Source organism: Cardiocondyla obscurior, linkage group LG26 (assembly GCF_019399895.1).
Source record: "Cardiocondyla obscurior isolate alpha-2009 linkage group LG26, Cobs3.1, whole genome shotgun sequence".
Classification (NCBI taxonomy): domain Eukaryota; kingdom Metazoa; phylum Arthropoda; class Insecta; order Hymenoptera; family Formicidae; genus Cardiocondyla; species Cardiocondyla obscurior.
This window is the reverse complement of record NC_091889.1, coordinates 1,290,958-1,312,293: the sequence shown is the minus strand read 5'-3', so window position 1 is coordinate 1,312,293 and position 21,336 is coordinate 1,290,958. Positions and strand designations below refer to the sequence as shown.

General features: G+C 40.5%; 1 protein-coding gene across 5 annotated transcripts in view; it reads right to left on the bottom strand.

Annotated features, from left to right (window-relative positions):
* LOC139111971 (A disintegrin and metalloproteinase with thrombospondin motifs 9) overlaps nucleotides 1–21,035 on the bottom strand; it is a 29,194-nt gene extending 8,159 nt beyond the window's left edge. For 2 of the 5 annotated variants that reach the window (XM_070672663.1, XM_070672664.1), the window contains exons 1-9: nucleotides 20,817–21,035; nucleotides 16,859–17,934; nucleotides 9,773–9,904; nucleotides 9,406–9,566; nucleotides 9,077–9,202; nucleotides 2,690–2,888; nucleotides 1,540–1,750; nucleotides 1,027–1,234; nucleotides 135–349 (exon numbers count right to left, since the gene is read on the bottom strand). In XM_070672663.1, coding sequence (XP_070528764.1) covers nucleotides 135–349; nucleotides 1,027–1,234; nucleotides 1,540–1,750; nucleotides 2,690–2,888; nucleotides 9,077–9,202; nucleotides 9,406–9,566; nucleotides 9,773–9,904; nucleotides 16,859–17,114 — 1,508 coding nt within the window. In that variant the 5' untranslated portion in view covers nucleotides 17,115–17,934; nucleotides 20,817–21,035. Of the gene's footprint in view, nucleotides 1–134; nucleotides 350–1,026; nucleotides 1,235–1,539; nucleotides 1,751–2,689; nucleotides 4,906–5,178; nucleotides 7,829–9,076; nucleotides 9,203–9,405; nucleotides 9,567–9,772; nucleotides 9,905–16,858; nucleotides 17,935–20,816 lie in introns of those variants that run through there. The other 3 variants (XM_070672665.1, XM_070672666.1, XM_070672667.1) reach the window with 3 other exon arrangements.
* Nucleotides 21,036–21,336: the final 301 nt, after the last annotated feature.

Here is a 21,336-nt window from a genome sequence, read left to right as displayed (position 1 = left end):
AATAATTACTTAAAAAAAAAATCTAAATTAAACCAAGTTAAGAAATTTTATCAAACCTATAATTTGCAACTATAAGAAATTTTTTATAACACATAAAGAAGTATACTTTTATAACAAACTTTTGTAAAACAAACCTAGTTAATAGAAGCGCAGCATCGTGATGTTCCGGAGATGGTTCATCAGGATTATTGTGCTTCTGCCATTGGCAGAATCGCTTCAACATTTCAGCAGCCGCGATTCCATCACTTCCGCTATGTCTGACACCAAATATTTCCTCGGTCTTGACGATCTTCATCACTGCAATGGTTACTGGATTGCCGATTGACTGATCCTTGTAGATCCGTGAAACCTAACTTTCCAAAGAAGCAAACGGGAATATATTCAGTAATCAATTACATATTAATAATTATTTAAAAAATAATAAATTTATACATCATTCCTTACGGAATTAAGGGATCTATGCATATATGTTAAAAAAGACACATGATCTATTCTGGAACATCGTGTACACAAAGAATCTATTTCAATCTTTCGTCGCGCTCTTTTTCATTCATAAAAAATTCATGAATCTCAAAGTCAATCAATTGTTGTTGAGAAACGCGATTGAATCATCGAATAAACGACAGGCGTGGGTTCGTGAAAGCGAACTCCTCGCAGGATGTTGCCCTCCGGTAAGGTGTGGCCTTCGCGTGGGATACATAACTGACGTATCGTGCTCGGTAATGACCGCCGTGACGAGGCTAATTGTCGAATTACATTGAATCGACATCTCCCATCTCCTTCCTCCTTCTTCTCTTTTTACTGCGTTTTTTCATCAAACATTTACTTGAAAAGAATCTTCATTTTCAAGTGAAACGGTATCGCGTTACTCGATCCTTATCAATGGATTAAAAAATCCCGTTCATGTCGTTATTGCAACAATACGAATTTAACATCATTTAATCAACTTGACGCAACGTTAATATAGAAATTTCGGATATTAAATTTAATGTTTTTAAGCTCCGTTAGAAGAGAATATGTACCCACCGTGCTCATCAAGACAAGAATGTAACCGACCAAACCAGAGCCATGATATTCCACCATTTTCGCATCAGCCACCACCATAATCTCGATGAAATATTCACGCGGCAGGGCACGTCGTGGTCTCCACGTCACGAAGGGATCCGAGTCCATCTCCGAGTCCTGTGCAGGTTCTTCGTTACGATAGCCATGTCCACGTTCCACGCTGTAATACCTAGAATTCACGAAAGACGCGCGCTGGAGATTCATTTACAGAGTATCACAAAATATGCGGAATGTGTAGGAGGCTCGCTCTTTTCGTGGCGATTGAAGTCGCCACTCTTCCGCGAAAGGGTTGCATTAAATTAAATTAAAATATACTTAACAATTGCAACCAATATAATGCAAGCATTACGTTATGCGCAATATTTAAATTTTATTACAACGATAACTTAAATTATTATAAATTAATTTACAATTACGGATATCTCGTTAAATAAAATTAATACTTTAATAGCAACTCTATTGAGCCTATTATACCTGTCGTCGTCCAATTTCTGAAAAAAGTCTCTGTGCTCGCTCAGCTCTGTGAATCGCTCGTATTTCTCTTCCTCCTCTCTAGAAAACCGCTCCAGCGATGCGGTTTTCCGCGTCAATGATCTACGCACCCGCGAACGCTCCCCGACATAAACTTTACGAGCGGAACTATCATCTGTTAATGGAGAAAGGATGTCGTCTTCGGTGTCGTAATCTGTAAGCATCGATAAATCCCAATTATGATCAAGTCAATTAATTCGATATCCAACCGAGGAATTCGCAAGGATATCTCTTGATAGAACCGACGATTGATATTATATCACCGCATAAATCTGAGATCGTTATGTAGGCCGCGGCTTCAATAGGCGATAAATATAAAATAGATGAGAAAATTTCGACGGTACAGTATCAACGACGTCGTTTTGTGGTCAGAGAGTACTCGCGTCGCCAAGCTGTCTCGATGGTACATCAGAATCCGCCCGAGGGAAGACGTAAATGCCTGAACCTGTTTTGGTACAGGTGGTCGTGCGAGTATGCGTTGAGTGAAAAAAGACACGACACTTTTTCTTCGAAGCCTCGTGAAGCACGTGAACATGCGTTTCATATCGAATAACCGTGGGTATCACGAGATCGTAGTCCAGCGCGGTAAAATAAATAAATGCTTCTCCGACTTTCGTTACTTTCGGCCAGTGACGAAATCGGTATTAATATACTATTGCAGTCAGAATTAATATCCTATATTTTATACCAATTCTTCTTAACGATATGTTTACGAATATATGAATATGTTGACGTAATTTTATTATCATTAAGTGTCGAATTTCATATAATTATAATACAAATGAATTAAGTATCGAAGAGCGATTCTCAATCTATTAAAACGTAACAAAAATAAGCCCGTTCGAATAACATGAAATATTAAGATGTCTAATTTGTAATCAACTGAACATTCAAGTTTATTAATTGTCGGTATACTTTAGATGGCTGTCGTTAAAATAAATTCGACTTACTTAATTTTCTTGCGCATTCCTTCGACTCGTTTCTTTATGCGAAGTGGCCGCCTTTTCTCGACTATATCACTAACGAATCACTCTGCATACCACACGGATGGTATGTATTACGTACGATAAATTAAATTAAGATATCTATTTACCTATCACCCCACAGTTGCGATTTTTAACTTGATTCTCGGGCGAGGCAAGATTAGAATCATCGTTGAAATTTTTCCTAGCAGTGGGTACGCGATAGATCGCGTGTTGTAATGAAGATCCAAGAGAATCTTTGTCGTCCTCGCGCCAATGTTCGGTAGGCTTAATGAAATAACTGCCCCTCGACGTCTTCATGTGACCAGTCTGAAAATTAAAATAAAGCACGTTAATAACGCACAATATCTCAAATAAAAAAAAAAAAAAGAAAATTTAATTATAAAATAAATTTTCCCGCGTGTACAACACAAAACTTATTCTTGTTTTATAAATGAGATGTTCTATATAAGCGAACTGATTATTACACATTTGTACGTTTACGTGAAATAAGAGAAGATTCGGTTCGCGTTTATTTTAAGTGGCGCCAACTTATACAGATGCTATTAGTAGAGCGGTATTTACAAACGAAGCGCCACTCGTTGTTATCCAATCCACCAACTATGATACGCTAACTTCTTTTTGATTAAACATTCTAACGAAGATGAACCTCTCCGGTCTATTTATTTTTTTCGAAAATACAGATTATCGGTATTCACGCGCCGGGTGCCGTAAGAGGAGGAACCTCACCTATTTCAAATGCTTGTGACTTATACCGAATAAACTTCATTACAGTTACATTATCAAAGTTATCGAGGATTTACGCATTCCAACGTTAAAGCTATACGCTACGAGAGCAAGGATGTTCTTTAGCATATGAATTACTTGATATTATATAACGAGACTTCCTGCCAAATTCTCGAGCAATAAAATTCAGGACAGAGCATCTAAATTAGCATATAAATAACACTGAATTTCTGAATCCCCGGAACGAATGTTTCGACACTAGAAGAGCCGACAGAGTGAAGCCTATTGTAACAATTTATGTTGACGAAGAAAATCAAAAAGCTACGATACACGAAAGTTTTTAATCCAAATTAAAAAACTTATTCGACGAGAGATAAGAAGAAGCGTTCCCCAATGAGACTCGCATCGTGCGGCAGTTGTCGAGTCGTAGAGATAACGTGAATGAAACTTTACGTGACGCTAGCTGCAATCATCTGTCGCAACGCGACGCAGCTCGTACGCTCCGTTCGATTCGTTTGTGTTTGCGATTTGCATTCTTGCAGACTCGCGCCTTCTCTATTCCGCGGCACAAAGACCGACTTGAGGATTACCGAGAACTCTTGGCAGGAACGCCGTTTTTCTTCCCGTCTCCTCCTCTTCTCCCATCTCTCTTCGTCTCTGTAACTCACCCTTTCTCTCGGGCATCTCCCTTATTCGCCTTTTCGATCGACCAACACAACTATAGGCTGGGAACGACCTCGCGATTATCCACCGAAGCAATTCATCGACCTTTCGACGAGCAGAGCTGATTCAACGTGCCCCTCGCATTATTCAGCGAAAATGCCGCACGTTAATTAATTGGCGACGCAAAGTTCCAAAAATACAGTCGCACTCGAGACAAGCGTTTATATAAGATTCTTTTGCCGCAATCACCTCGAGCGTGTCTTCGACCACGCGAAAATACATCTGGAAGAAATTTTAAAAACGGTAAAAAGCAAGAAATTTACGTGGCTTTCTCTCACTTCTGACATCGTAGGTCAAATGAAACTATGACAGTGGCACTGACGCGGAAGTCTCGCAAGAATCACGTAAATCAGTTAGCAATTTTGACGTGTTTTCTTCATGGAAATAATCCTGCGAAGAGGAAGCGATGTCAGTTTCGTGAGCGGATCCCAACTGCAAACGGCAAATCATACAGATGCTGACTGCATCCTATACTCTTTGCGCTCGCAGCCACGTTTTCCCTTCAGAACGCGTGTATTGTGTATCGCCGATTGTTTTGACGTCGACGTCACTTCCATGTCCGCAGTCTATGTTTATGCTAAAACATCAAAAACAGTGTCGCGACGCGACAGAGTTAAAAAAAAAAAAAAACAGCGCTATCGTCCGATAATACCGAGAAAGATGCTCCAAGTCGTATTACCGAGAAGAAAAAATATGCGAGGCACACACCACGTGTGCATAACGTTTCACCGTGCAGAGCATCGTCGGCCGGCTTAAATTATAAAGGCGGTTAGGGTACCAGGCCAGGCCAGAGTTATCTTTATTTAGGTTCCGCTTAATACGTGAGGCATAATACATCATAATAAAAGGTGCCTGGCTGTAACATGCCCTGCGTAGCCTGTACGAACAGAGACAATAATAGACTGCAGTAATTTGATACAAGAACGCGATTGAATATTTTAATATTAAACGTAAATTTCAGCCTTTTCTTTTCTTTTCTCTCGTAAAAAATAAAAATTAATTTTTATATTTTATACTCTAGGCTAATTTAAATAATTGTTTCTCAGTTATTTTAAAACGTATTAATTCCGTAATGTTTCAGAGATTTACTAAATCCATGTTTTACCTTAACAATTTTATCTTAACAGCAATAGAAATAGAGGGTTCTTACTTCGACGAATAAAGTTTGGTAGGCATTGTCATTCATAGATGTAATTAATTACGTAATTTGCATCGCTTCGTTTGTACGGTTGGAGCGCAAATCAAATTTCGACGTTTCTGCAGCCTGTCTTTCATGACGAGACAATCTTCGTTGAAGCGACCGAGCAAAATGTCATCGGACAAAATATCTTCAATTAATTCCGCCTATTATATTACACATTTCTGTCAAGGTTGTCGGGTCGATCCGAACTGGTCGTACCGGCTCGAGTAGAACTTACGGATTTGCGTTCTTATGCCGTTCCGTGGCCGAAAAACAATATCGGGTTTCTTAGAAAACCGTGTACCTTAAGCGCTGCAAACATTTTAACAGTTTGAGAATTATTTATGAAAAATAAATTATACATAATATCATGTGCAAGTTTCTTTTTCTCCATTCTAAAATATAACAGTAAATAAATTTCCAACTTTTCAATATGTTAAATAACTCCAGAGATTTATTATTTACACAATTACCATTTTCTTTATTTGTTTGTAAAAACTTGTATCTCGACTCCGTAAAAGGAAGTAAAAGAAAAAAACAAAAAATTAATTCTCGATCCGGCATATTGAACACCATTTAATGATAAATATTCTTCCGCGAGCTTTCGCTGTATTCATTAGAATAAGATATGAGAATGCTAGCATCATCCCATTCGTTATCACGATCGTCTCGTCAGCAGAATCCTCGTACGATTTGTAATAGAGAGCTCGAGTTCTTCCAACAGCGTAATCTGTTATTATGACGATTCGTGACTGAGATTTAAACAAATAAAAAGATACATAGCGATTACCGAGCCATGTGAAATTATCTTGGATTTCTCGCCACGCGCGCGCGGTCGGTTCTTGGCGGCCGTATATATCGTATGTGTCGAAAGGCGCATTAAATTGGTACATTATGTGCACTTATGCTGTTAATGTAAGCTATTCGTCGAAACTACCGGATATTCTTGCTGCTCTTTACTTCAATTAGAAACAATTTTCTTTTTCTCTCTCTCTTTTTTTTTTTTTTTTTTCCCCAAAGACGCCGGGACGTGGAATTAAGGTCTGAAATTATGGAGCATCTCTCCGAGCTCGAAAGAAAAAAATAGGCAAGCTTATAATTTTCAATTCGCGTGGAGAAACATCGAAGATAGAAGATTAGCGGATATCGAAAAATGATGAAAAGACCAAACGATCGAGATAACGACCGAGATTCACTCGTCTCACGAGCAGGGTCGAATAATTAGGTCGAGTGGCTAGGCTTGCTATCGAGAGTAAAGACATCAAGGCGTAGCTCAACCGGGTGCTTACTTCTTCCTATTTCTACGTCTGAAACAGACAACCGATTGATCAGTCTAACCTTGCCACGGCTAAATTAAAGTATGACCCAAATCGCTACGAAAAAACGTTAAACAAGCGAGGAGCAAGTTCATCTATTTCATTTTCGTTTCCAAAACCTTTTTCTCAGAAAGAAAATAGAGGTTTAAAAAAAAAAAAAAAAAAAAAAGTGGCGAGAAAAAGTAGTAACAAATGAGTTAATAAAAACTAAAGACATTCAACCCGAATTACACGCTTGATACTCACAAATATATACACCTCTAATAATTTTCTCATAAACAAAAATAAAATAATTTTGATTCCCTTTTTAATCGAAATAGCTTCCCTCGTATATCTCAGAACAGAGCGTCACGGCAATCAATCTTATATTATATGCGGCATCGTCTTAAAAAGAAAAAAGAAAAGAAAAAAAACTTGACAGAGGATCTTTATGCATCCTAATGAATCTCGATGGGTCGTAATGAATTTCTTATTCAGGCTTGCATAAGATAATCGAAAGAAACGATCTTTGATGAAAACTCTGAACTGGTTTAGAACGGATTTGACGTAAGAAACAATAAAAAAAAAAAAAAAGACTCAAAAGCCTGCTCATCCAACGTAATGACAATAACGATGGTGGAAAAGAAATTTCTTACATTCTTTAGACAGTCCCAGACGATGTCGAAGACATTAATTTATTCGACGAGAGATGTTCGTTTCGGAGAATCGATCGAAGGATGACAACTGAAATTTCCGCGGGCGGCAAGATGCCCGTCATTTCCTCGATATTTCGTAAAAGCGCAGCTTCTTCGCAATCACAAGGGATATTGCGGTAACTGCGACGTGCAGACGTGTACCATCGCATCCAGTCGTGATGTACGAGCCGTCTCGCGCAATAAATTCGCTCGTGGAGCGTCGCAAATAATTCTCCACGGTCTCTAACACCTCTTGATATAAAAATCCAATCGTATCGCGGTCCACGTTCCCATGGAATGCCACGGTAGGTGTTGCGAATGACCAGTCGCGCATTCCCGTTGAATGGCTCACAGTCGCGCGACTCGGACGGATCCCGAGGTGTTTGATATACGATCGAATCGTTGTGTATCTTTTTCTGTCGGAATCGGCTTTCGGGTAGAGAAGACGCTGCCAGGCGCTTCCGCCAAATGTGAATATACGCGCAGCATGTGTCCGACAATCCAACAAATCACAAAAAAATGCGTACTATTCCGTGCGATACCCGCGGCTAATGTCTGCGAGTTTATGCGAGCCTTGAACCTATTTTTTGCGTGCTTCGTACTACATGTATTGTGGAATCTCTTTCTCTCATCCCCTTTTTTTTTTTTTCTTTTTAATTCTTTGCTGCTTGTTACTGAAAAATAAATTACAATTCCTAAACTACTCCTATCTGTAGATTGACGTAACTCGGTGCCATTTTCATATCATTATAAGCGATAATAATCCTATTACATAAAATTTCATATTGTGCAATGTCTCGTACGAGTATACGTTAAAAAAATCGCAATCTCTCCCGGAAACTCAATGCGGCTTCATATACCCGGCTCTTTGGAAAGTGGAAGCAAGTATAGCTACAGGTTTTAACGCGAGGACTTCTAGTTTCTCTCCCGATGCCACGTGTGCATATTTATTATGCCTATAAATTAGAAGAAAAGTGAGTAAGCGCGACGATATATTATTTATTATTATAAATTACCGTCGATCTCTGGCACATCACTGACCGTTAACGAGACGCTTAGCAGTAAAGTAGCTTTGAAGAGAAATATCGAGCTTTAGAAAAGAAGTCAATGAACTCTGTGCCTCGCGGTGATCGCAACGTTTCGAGCGTCATGAAAAGAATTTCAAAGCTCGGGGAAAAGTGTCGACGCTACTTTCAACGAATTTTGAAATTTATGAGGGAAAAGAAACTCGACGACATTAATAAGAAAACATCTTTTCCGACGAGATTAAAAATATTCTTGTATGAAAAACCTCCAGCACCTAGTACTTTCTTCGTCATTTTATGACGACATAAAACATTTAATGTTAACGCACTCGGATAAAAAGTGACAAAGACGAATAATACTCTCTTTTAACATCGCTATCTTTCAGCTTCGTGTTGCACAAGCGCGCACAATCGTAACATACCGCGTGGATCGTAAATATTTACAAAGTGCGGTGAGTTGGTGCGCAATCGAGTGCAGTATATAGCATTTACGAGCAATGCACGTGGGATTTGAGAGAGTTCCTTTTCTTTTAGCACTTCCGGCGTTCGTCAAAAAAAAAAAAAAAAAAAAAAACAGCTTGTCCGTGTATTTTTAACAACGACAACGATGCCCGCCTTAACTAAAATAACAGTCACGATACAAATAACATTGGCCTAATGTATCGTCGTCGAGCGACGTAAAATATATTTAGCTGTGCTAATACGACTTTATGGTAATCGACTCACGGCTACGATGAAACATACCAGGCAAATTTATCATCTTCGTTTTAATCGGTTGGAATTAACTACTCTGTGCACACGACGCGTATAAAGAATCGCGGGACGATTTTCTTAAGCTTGATTTCTGACTCACCATTCCGTGACAAAGACTGACACTGACCGCTGAACTTGGATCGCCGTCGACTGACCCACTATAGAAGCAGCCCAAGTGATGACCGGCGTGTTCTCTCCTCGTTGAATTTACGCCTATGTGTGTCACCTGCATCAACGTAAAAAAAAATTACTGCCAATTAAATAGCAAAACGGCTCACTAGAACTTACGGTCTTAAACTCGCTTCAACTTCTCTCTTTCCCTAGTTTTTGCACAACGTTATAGCAATCATAAAATTATGCTTTATAACGTTTAAGCAATCGTACTGATTTAGCAACAGAAAAGAATGTCACTCGATACGTTCTTCTCACCTTTATATCGGGAGATACGAAACCGGCGTCGTGCGCGAGACGCAAGCGAAATAGTCTTCCAAAGGCGGTAAATTCATACTGCGGATGAGGGTCCCAGACTTCGGCCGTCGCGTGCCGGAAGTGACCACTGTGATGCCTCTTTGCTGTAGAAAACTGCTCGGCTGAAAGCACAAAAGTAACTTTGTGAAATAGAACAGATTGCAAAGAATAGTCAGTGATATAATCAGAATTTTCATATGCATATTTTTGTGCACAATTAAATTTCTTTTTCTTTTTTTTTTTTTTTTCTTCAAATAAAAGGTTTTGTATAAGATTTTAAATACTTGGACACAGTGAAGGATCTTATTTGTGTACTTGGGATACTTACGTGGATCTTCATATTGATTTTGACTAATTTTTAAAGGTTTGACGTACTCCAGGCTGCCTTTAGCGGATGGCAGCACATTGATCGACGGCGTGCTATTGAAATCTTTCGTATTTCGCATTCCTTCGGGCAACACTAAAATAAAAGAACAATTAGTTATAATAATAATACTAATAATTTTATAAATTCATGAAACTACATGTCCTGAGTCCACCACTTCAATACAAAAATTAATACAGATTCGCTCGAGTTATTTTCCATCAATATTTCTTGGATTTTCTCTCGAATGAAACTGCCAGTTATTTAACTGGCAGTTAAAGTTTTATCATCGATCGCGGAACTTTTTCTTCGAGCAACATTAATGTGACTAAGTGTAAAATAAAACAACTTTATACGCTCGAATGCTGACTGACGCTAATTACCAACTAGCAGAAGGAGCCAATCTACCGGTATAAACCGAGTAACTGCGCGTAATAACGATCGGCCAGTTCGTTCTACGATGTTTCTACGAGCATTTCATTGATTCCTTATCACAGTCAAACGCCCTTCTTTTTTTTTTTTTTTTTGTTATTACATATCGGGCGTTTATTATAGACGGGAGAGCTATGTCCACTAATTTAGATTTAACGACGAATCGTGGAACACGGGTGGGACCTTGAGAAAATTGTTCGTGGAATAAACGCAGCGTGCCTCGCGGAATCGCCTCGCCTAATTATATCGGACTCTACCTATAACAACGCCGGCCTCCCGGTAGTTTGGAGAAACACATAGCACACGCACGAATTCTATAATTAACGCACGACAGTGCGTATTCGCGAGAGGTATCGAATGTCAGGTCTGAATCATGGGTCATGAGATAAACGCAAATGCCTCGTGAAAGCTGAATTTACGTGATCTCGCAAGCACGGCGGGTCTCGTGATTCTCTTTCTTTTTTTTTTTTTTTTATCACTTCTCGAATAAAATTTGAGACTTATGCTCGCGAGAAGGAAACCGTTTCGACGTTATGCAGCTGTGTATCTGGCACCGTGAAAGATTACGGAACAAAGGGACGTCGTGTCCCGCGCTGGAGTAGATTAAGCCCGGTTGCAAAACGCAACGAACACGTGGGCGACACTAGTTGGGAATGCAACGCCAGAGCGTTGCACAATTCCAGGACGTTACACGGATATTCAAATGAGTAGGCGAGACGGTGGAGCCCAGGTAGATCTTGGACCGCTGAGAACATCATTGGCTGCGTAGTTATCTGTTGTTATCCGTTCGTTTGTTGTCAGCGTACTCGGCATGAATGCGTTAAGGTCTACTCAGGAGGATTTGCATACTGGCATCAGCATACGTGCACGCACAACGAGATCATTCACGTGTCTATCATTATGACACGTTTAACGTAATGAAATGCAGGAAAACGAGCAGATCTTCTGTATTAAATGCGTAATCGATCAGTTTTTTTTTTTTTTTTCTTTGCATACGCATTACACGCGACTATGCAACGTCCGTCTGAATAAACCTTCTGCATTAAACGGGCACTTCTCGAGTTTTAACAAGTCACGTTTGGATACTGGATAGATGGTCTTAGATCAATCACGCACTTTGATCTGCAGATTCTAAATCAAGTCTTTCTTATTGAAAATTCGTTGGATTTACTCGTCTCACTCATGATCGCATATATGATGATAGACAATTTTCTTTCATTTGCGAATACATGGAGATTAAAACCGCGTGGGTTAATAAATAGCAACAAGCAGTTCAAGCTTACGCACATTCACATGAGAGACAAAAAAGAAAAAAAAAAACTGTGGATTTACATATAAAATATTAATTCGCGCGGTCCGAGTACATCAGAAAAATTGAAAACCACATGGTACACGTTTAACATCTCGAAATATACGTCACCAAATCCAACACGTTATGTTTACATTTTCGTCACGTTGCACCATGCCTTTCGTTGCCGTACGCGCGGGACTGTTTATCAAAACCGCAAGAAATAATAGTAATTGTCCGTTTTAACTTCCTCCGTTTGAAATTCATCTATAAAGCGTAATACTCCTGAAAATACCAACGGAAACGTGCTGGACGTGAGGTACCCCTTTTGAACGACACGTTTGTTTTGCGCCCTAAAATTCGCAAAAAGAATCCCTTCTCTTCCAACGATAACAATAACCACTTCCGTTCCATTTCTAAACGATACGTGTAAGTAACGCATAAGCCATAAATATCATTCACATTTTAAGCGCAAAGTTGAGACTACGTTGTAATTTTTTCGCAATAATTAACATGAGGCAGGAACGTTGTAGTATCTCAAAAAAGTGCAGTATCCGCAATAATTATACCCACAAAATAAAAAAAAAAAACAAAAAGGAGGAATGTAAAACGTCGGATTCTATCGCATAAAACGAAACGAATAAAGTAAGAATTTAGAATCACTCCTTAAAAACCTTGAATATAAAGTAAGAAAACCTTGAAACGTTTCACAATTCTTTCGCATACGCCAGAAACGCCAATTGCTGTTTTTCTCAGAATAATTATAAAAATTTTTTCCTGCGGCTTAATAACAATAATAATTGTGACAATATTCTCGATTGTTTGATTGAACGTTAAAATGGATAATAAAACTACAAATAGCAGCCTCTGCTATTAGGTCGGTATAAAACTAGTAACATGATATTAGTAATGAGTACTAAATTGCAATGTTACACGTATAATCATATCTTACGATTATATTGAAAAGAAGAAAGAACAAAAACTAAGTTGAGTAATCGCTTAAAGCACGTTATTATCATATAAGTAAAAACATATTATTGCAAAGTCTAGCTTTTAACGTGTTACTACCCTGCCCCATTAAATATATATATATAAAAAAAAAAAAAATTATTTTCCTTAATTTTCCTTAAGGAAAACGGTCTACAGATCGATCTATAACGAAATTTCTGAGTGTCACGTGTCGTTGAACTGTAACATTTGAGCGATATTGTTCTCCCCCGTACAAAAGATCTATTCTCATTACTGCCAGACCGCTCCTTTTGCGTAAACGTTTACGCTTCGTCTCGACTATGCCGAGTGACACTCATTTGCCTTCCTGTGTCGTGCCACAAGACGGACACTGTTCGTGAGAGAAAGAATGTCTGCAGTGTCCCGCGTGCGTTGCCGGTTAATTACTGTATCGAAACACAGGCTTAGAAATACACGAGAGATGTAAGTTAAACGGTTAAAAGATTTATTAAAAATCAAGTCCAATAAAAGAAATTATTTTTTCTTAACTATTTGATTTTAAGAAAATATCAACAAAATAAATTTAAAGAAAAAGAGAAAGAAAATTCTTTTCTAGGTTGAAGCTGAAACATATTGCACTTGCGTAAATAAGTTTTAATTTTTTACGCCTAGTTCCATCGGCAAACATGATCTCGGCGAATCGTGTTAATAACTTTAGATGCAGACGTACTTCAAGAAAGCAGTAAATTATATCTCACTACGCAGAGTCAACTAGAACGTTGGCACGGCAAATAAGTTTGGAGAGCAACAGTTTATCCTAAATGGCGACAATAAAAAAAAACAAAAAAAACACACCACCGTATCATTACTAAACTAAATTAGATACTGCAGAAATTATGCAACCGATCGATCGATCTAGTCGCGAATGAAATACGATCAAGTCAATATGTTATTACCAATTTGAATATTTAGCTCAAGTATATACAATAAATATTATAATTAATAAATTAATTTATAACTCTCTTTAAGTACTTTTTATGTATTTCTCGAAATTTTTTTTTTCCTCTAATTTTAATAAAAATTTATTTCAGTAAGAAATGTATTTTTAATACAATTTTGAAAGCATAAAGGGAAAGTGTATGCCAAGATTGATTAAAAACCGAGTGAAGCGGAGTAAAGACGGGATAAAATTAAGGGCATTGAAACTGTTAAAGTTCAAGACCATCGAACGCTATCGTGTCATCCCAGAGTACCGGCTGGCTATGGCTATTTTAACTCAAATATAGTCTCAGACGTAAATTATGACCGGTACGACCGATATATCCTGCGAGCCACAGTGGTCCGGAGTTCTGTAGATCGACCGAAATGTTTACGGACGAGAGCTTTAAACGTCTGGCAGCAATATAGGCATCCTGTGCATTTCGCGGGCCTCGTCAGCGCCTGAGTAAATCTTTCCAAGGTGCTTCAAACATCACTCGGTTCTTAGACCAATCAAAGATACAAAGTTTCGTGGATCTACCTGCTTGTTCAAGCGATCGCCGATTCAACCGAAACCAAACAACGAGTTTTCTCCCATCTGTCGAAACAAAGTGTCAGTCTATTTTAATCTTCATTTATAGCTATCGAGTATCTCGGTGCGCACAGGACGTGTTAAATGTTAATACACGATCCAAATACACTAGGACGCATTACTCAATCGAGGACCCGTGACGATACGTGCAACTTTGTATCTTATGTTTTATGCAAAAATCTAAAGACCTTTTATACGAGATGTGCTTCCTTAAAAATTCCACGGTGCCCGTGGTATTAAATCAAAATTATTCAGACACGACACATAAAGTAGCTTAACAGAGCTCTTGGACGTCTCCGTCAAAATTTATCAATGTCGCCTTTTAATAACCGGCCGGCCTGTTAAGAAAGAAGGATGTTTATTGCGTGGGAGCTAAAAGAATGGAGTTCTCTGATCAAACACCTTCGTCCGAGACGGCAAGCGGATGCTTTAACGGGAACGTATAAACACAAGATTGCTCTTTCTCTTTGACTAATAGTTCTATTACGAATTCATTCGTTATCCATGTCAAATGGTAAAATGGAAAAGCCGAAGATCTCGAAAATATGAGTTTCTATAAACACGTAAGTTGGATTCAACACTTGTCTCGGGATATAGGACGACGCGACTTGGGCAAACTCGTTAATGAAGAATTTCCGTAGGTGCATTGCATTCGTTCGTTACTCCGGACATTTACGGAGAGACGGTGGGTTAACACGTTGCTGCATCATGCCGGCTAATATGGGCTAACAATCAAGGCCTCGCTTGAACGGCACGCAACATTTTAGAGCGTAGTCCAAGAGCAACTAGTAAGCAATGGAACTCGGGAAACGGCGCGAACAATTAAAGTATACCCGTAGGGGAAATTACAAAATCGATGGTAACCGACAAGACAACTTTGACAGCGTTTCACGTTTCACGAAATTATAGTAGACACGATATAAAACTGATAATAAGCGGTATCGGTCGATTTATGGAATATTAAAATCGTTAACAGTTAAATTTTTTTTCAATAATAAAATTCTCTTTACGTCTGCTCTTAGCAAAACATTTTTTTTTTTCTCTCATTTTTACTTTCAAAATTTAATCGCAAAATTTCTTTATAGAATTTAAAAGACACTAAACAGACTTTTAAATTTACTTTACATCTGTAAGTGCCCAGACCATCGCATCTGGGTCTCATAAATTCATTTCGCTCCACGTGCGAGCTGAACTCGTCGACAAGCCGTTCGAAAAGGTGTTCGAAAAGCAAACTCGGTAAAAGATGCTTCACGATGACGACGTTGTGCTTAGTTGAACGCGTGATACCCGCGTCTGCTGACCCTGGCAGAAACACGAGCCTTCACACGCACGCACTTTTAGTGGCGTTCGCCGTTCTGAATGCGGCCTGCACTTTTAGTTACATCAACGTCCCTTCTCATTTCTCCTTTCTGCGAGCTGCACGTTGCTTGTGTCTATCCTACGCTCGTGTAGGCGCGATGTTTTGTGTCACGATGCCAACGTGGCCATGCGAGGAATAACGTCTTATCAACACGCGCTCGCGCGCGCACAATATCACACGAGGCAGGCCGCGATTATGCGCTGTATGCGTTTTAAAGAACTGAGCTTGCCGGCAAATTCGCGAAAACGTATATCTACCTCATTACAACGATATCACTTCTTAGAACATTCGCTGGGAAACGGAGAAGGAGGATAAGGTTTCGTAACAGCCTAAAAAGATACTTGAATTTTTGAGTCTCAGACGCTCCTCGCTTAGACAGTCCGTAAATGAAAAATATCCGTACATCACGTGTTAAATCTTATTTTGTTTACTTAAAAAAAAAAAAAAAAAAAAATACGTTGTCGATTAGAAGAGAGAATGACATAAGCTGTTAAAAATAGTTTTCTCGCACAGACTTTACACCTTTCGTGTAGATAATAATTATTTTTGCGTAAGAAAAATCACGAGCTGCAAAAGGAGGATGCGAAGATAGAGTAGCGGCCGAGATGGTAAAGCACGCGATGCAGAGTATTTTCTGTATGAAACACGGATGTTGTCATTATCACGTACGATTTTATATACGTTCGCGCTCATGTGTTCATACGTAATAATGCACGGCACATTCTTTTATACGTTGCGCATTAAGAATATCGAAAGCATCGAGGTGCCGAGATATCCCAAGACAACCGATTATCGAGACATCCCAGCACTTTACTATAGCTAGAGCTTAAAATTTTGCACGTTTCTTTGAGGAAAAGAAAAAATCTTTCCTACTTAACGTAACGATACTTAAATAAACTGTAAAACTAATTACTCATTATATTTAATAAAATCTTAAAAAAATCTAATCTCATCCATAAGTTGAACTCGGTAAAAAATTTAAACGAGATAAAAATATTTATATATTTCACAGCAAATGCTGTCGAAAAAAATCTACAAACAAGTAGATAGAAAGTCTACGTACAAAAGAACAAATGCTATAGCTGTTCTTTGTACGTGGACTTTCATAAGCTGTAAGAGCATACGAAGGAGGAGCGCAAGAAGAAGGAATTCGTTTGATGAATGTGCTACGAGAGTAGTGGCCTTTACAGTGTCATTTCTTGCCCGAGATACTATACGAATTTTTATCTAAACCGTCTAGTCTAGCTAGTCTATCGCTGATAAATATATACGATGTCATTCAACTCGTTCTAAAAAAAAAAAAAACTAAAAATTCTGGTTGCATCGTGGGAACAAGAGTACCTTCTTATATCTTCTAAGAATTCATATCACGTCTTAAGCTTCATTTTAAATTCAAAAAGCTTGGGTATCCGTCAATAAAAGAGGATAAGCGAACAAATAAATAAAACTTACCCTCATTTGTCAAGTTCTGCTCAATGGCTTCGAATGTCGTAATCAGATCCGTCGTGACGACGCGCAGGCCGTCGAGCTGCCTCTTCCTCGTTTCATCGGCGACATCGTCCGTCGTCGAATTCTTCCGTATCCGGCCGAGATTCTCGATCCTGTCTACATTACGCACGTCCGACCACAGGATTACCAGGAATATCACGAGTAAAACGATGGCGAGAGCCGCGCCAATCGTGGCGACACGATTCGAAATTCGCGACATCTCTGCGAGTCCCGCTGGTGCACGCGCATCTATTCGTCCTTTCGAAACGTCGGTCCAGCGGTTTTCTCACGTTATTCAAAAGCGATCACTAATGTACTTAATATAAAACGACTTAATATATACGACGTAGGACTGATCTCACATCGATCTCATCGTCAATCGATCATCCCGAGCGTCATTGGAAGGTGATTATTGCGGATAGTCCGAAGCATTTGAGAGAGCCGAGAGCCTCCGGGATCTTTGCGTATCCATAAAACCCTTGCAACAGACGGAGATCTCAAGGTCCCTCTACCTCCTCTCGAATCTTGTTTTCTCCGCGAACAGCTCGTCGGCAGAATACAACGAGGATCGGCGCAACGTCATTAAAGAACGTGCGGATCTCGTCCTGCGTCTTGGTCTTATCTTTCTCAAAGGACCTCGACCATATCCACTTACTCGTGCCCGTGCGTATTCGATCTGATTACTTGGAGAATGGCCGGTTGGAAGAGTAGAACCGCATCGCGCCGATCGTACGCTCAGGAACGAATATCATAGCTCATTCTTCAGTCCAGCGTCCGACCCGGTATTTCTTCTTCTTCTTGCTTCGCACGTCTGGCGCTTTATATCGTCGGAAGCTCACATCTGTCGCGCCAGCTTCGTCGCGACGTTTTCTCTGGACGGTTCGCCGAGGAGCATTTCCAAACGTCGCGAGTGCCACGCGTAATCGGGTCGACGATCGAAGCCTTCGAGTTTTCACGCGGGGCTCGAACTTTACGTACACGACCAAAGTTTATCCACGCTCCGCAGTTCAATCCCCTCCGCGTTGCCGAACGACGCTTTCCTGAAACCAAACAAACGATTATTCATCAGCGGGAGATTAAATCAACACGGCAACCTTGTCTCGGATTTATTTTTTTGTATTCCTTTGAGGGATAAATGCTTTCCGTCGAGATAGATTTGGAAGGAGCTTAAGACCCCGCTGTGTTAACTTCGTCAAGGTTGAACGGAAGAAAATATAAATATAACTTTCTACTCCCGGTCTTTCTCAAGACGGCGATATTCTTAGGGGAATGTCCAAGTTTCGGAAGAACTGAAGCTTAAATACGCCGCGTCATCAAGGCCGAGAGCGAATGAAATATAAAAGCTGTTCGGCGTGCGGCTGCTGACCTCGGGAATCTCTTAAGGTCTGGGTCAAACTATTCTCGTCGCGTATCGCATACATCGGGCTTGATCAATTAGACACGATCGATGAATCTTTGTCTCGAAATTTTACGCAATTCACCATCATCTCATTCTTCTCAAACATAATGTGCAGGATTTCCATGACGGCTACTTTCTCCATTGATCAAAGACTTGATTGTCTACGCTGAATATATTAATATGCGTATTATAAGGCATGATAAAATCTAACGCAAGACGATATTGCCGTTTAGTTTTGCTGTCGCTTAACAACTACATGTAAAAACAAATATCTCACAAAATGTAATAAAGCTATTTTATCTTATGAATGAAATGTTTATTAAAGCCCAGACAACGTAAAATCTATTTAAAGTTAAATAACTAATGTAATTTTACTACTCATTTAGTTCTTTTCAAAGTATGATCCGAAAAAACCTCTTTCTTCGCATCTCGATAATTAATATCATCTTAATCTTTTTAATAGGACTACTAATTTTAGATCAATCAAAAGATTTCTGATTAAAGATAAATTAAAAAAAAATTTAAAAACCTGTAAATTACTCTACAAATTGATAATGTATCTTTGAGTTTAATAATACAAAGATGAAGACAAAAGGTTGTTTTCATTAAACAGAAGAGGACAATTTTTCACGAAATAATTCATTGGACTTTGCTGCAATTAATGATTAACGACGTGGGTGAACGGATAGAACTAAATTACGTTATCGTCTCGCCGTGCCGAAACTCCCATCTCGGAAACAAATACTTTGATTAAAAGATTGATGATGAGCGTCACGCCGCCTTGCAATGCTGCGGAATGAAAAAATTAACATCGGACATTCCGTCGCGCCCTTATCAAAGCTTCATCGTATAAAGCTTAATTCATGCCACATAGCCGCCGACAAAAAAATTAATCAGAGACATCGGAGGAACAAATTACCCGTTCATTGACGCTATCCTCGCCTAATAAAATACAGTATCGATAACACGTCAAATTTAAAATTATACAACAGTAGTAAAAAAAATTTAACAACTGTTATTAGTTTGAATGAGAGGAATTAGAAATAGAGGAAAGAGTATACGTACATAGAAACATAAAAAAAAAGTGAGAGAGAGAGAGAGAGAGAGTCCTTGCATTATCGATGATGTTTCGAGTATTTTGTAGAATGTCCAACATCATAGTTTCCTCCATGATTTACGAGAATTCCTCACGTTGTGCAAGAAAATATGTAAATGCGGATCATAAAGTGAGGCTTCAAGATGTTTTAGAGTGTCCAGCTCCACAGTTTTCTCCGAGATTTATAAGAATCCTTCACGTTGAGCAAGGAAACACGTAAATGCGGGGTGAATTTTCGAATATTTCGTGTCCACCACCGGTCTCACAGTCTCCTCCATATTTTACGAGAATACCTCACGGTATGTAAAGAGATATGAATACAGTTTCTAAAATGAAACTTGAAAATACTTTGAAGAGCCCAGTCGTCGACGATCTCCTCGTGGATCTACAAGAAAAGTGGTCATGGTTAAAAAAAAATGAACTCATCCGAGAGGCAGCCGATGACAATCGAAAAACCTGTCGAGAAGAATGATTTCTCTATTGTTGCATCTTTATTTCTTCGAACGTTCGGGCTTTTGACGGGTAGATTAACGGGGCCGCTGACATACGGACGGATTCTCTCCGGGTGTCTCTCATCGACACGTCGATCCGATATCGGCGTCGATTACGGGGCTATCTCTATGCCCATAAATTATATTGTATAACGTTCTCGGTGGTGCTGCGTGAATCGGGCTTAAAGTCGGCTCGCCCAAGCAGGCAAGACCCGCGCGAAGCAAAGGGGAGTGGAAACTAGATGGAAACCGGTAGTATGCATTTTCAACTTGCGCGCACGCACGTACACGAGCGCGCGGTCGTGTACGTGTACGTGTACGTGTACGCACATACGCACCGCCTGATTTTTAAACCGCCTATGTTAAATTTACGCTCGCTGTGCACATGTTCCCACCTGCCTTGTCACGTACCGCTACGAGCATTGACTCCAAATCTTCGTTTAATGCAAATAGCAAACGCGCGCGCGGTTGCGGCTTACCGATAACTCCACCTCCGACGAGACGATTTCCTGCCCTTGAAGAACTCACAGAAAACGGCGCGATCGTCAAGTTCCTCAGCCTCCAGCGTTACCCGAGGATCGATCGCGAATCGATTCCGCCTGATATCCCCGAGGGAGATTCCTCGTAGCTCCCGGTCCGCGTCTCACGAGATATGAACTTGAAGATGGGAACAAGCGCTCATCAGGCGGGCGTATCGCGCGCGCGCGCGCGCTCGCGCACGCACACACACACACGGTCCTTAAGCCTAAAAATACGAATTTAAATATTGCGTAACACGTCTCTCGCGATGCCGGCGGTCGGCGGCGACTCATTTTCGCGAGAGTCGACCGCGGGAGGCGGATGCACCTGACATGACACGCGAGATACGCGTTCCTCTCGCTATCGATACAACCGGCGGCGAGATCACGCGGCGAATTTGCGCGCAGGCACACTTACCATATAACTTGACGCGAGTCGCCGAAAAACCGCGGGGGGTGAAGAAGGAAATGCCGCCGATGAGCCGCGTGCGCGTTCGCAACCCGCGTAGAGCAGCGGAGCCGCCGATCCGCGATGGCAATCGTCGATCGATCGGATCCTCACCGCCGGGAAGAAGCGCGAGAACGACCGGAGGCGTCTTTCCGCGACGATCGGCGATCGGCACCGCGCGACGCCGGGCGATCGGACACGGGCGTGCGGAACGACACGACCGTTCTGAACCGCTCGCACCGACTGAAGTGCGCGCCAAGCCGTGCCGGCCGGGGGGACCGACCCGCCGCCCGCGACCTCCACCGCCCCCTGTCCCGCCACCCGCATCCCCGCCCCGCCCCGCCCCGCCGTGGACCGACCCATCGAGTACGGACAACGATCTCGTCGTATAATTCATGTTTTACCCGCTCCTTCGCGGCTGGCCATCTCTTCCCAGCGCATCCGGATAATGTCCCAAGATACCCGGACCACCGCGTCCGTGCACGATTAA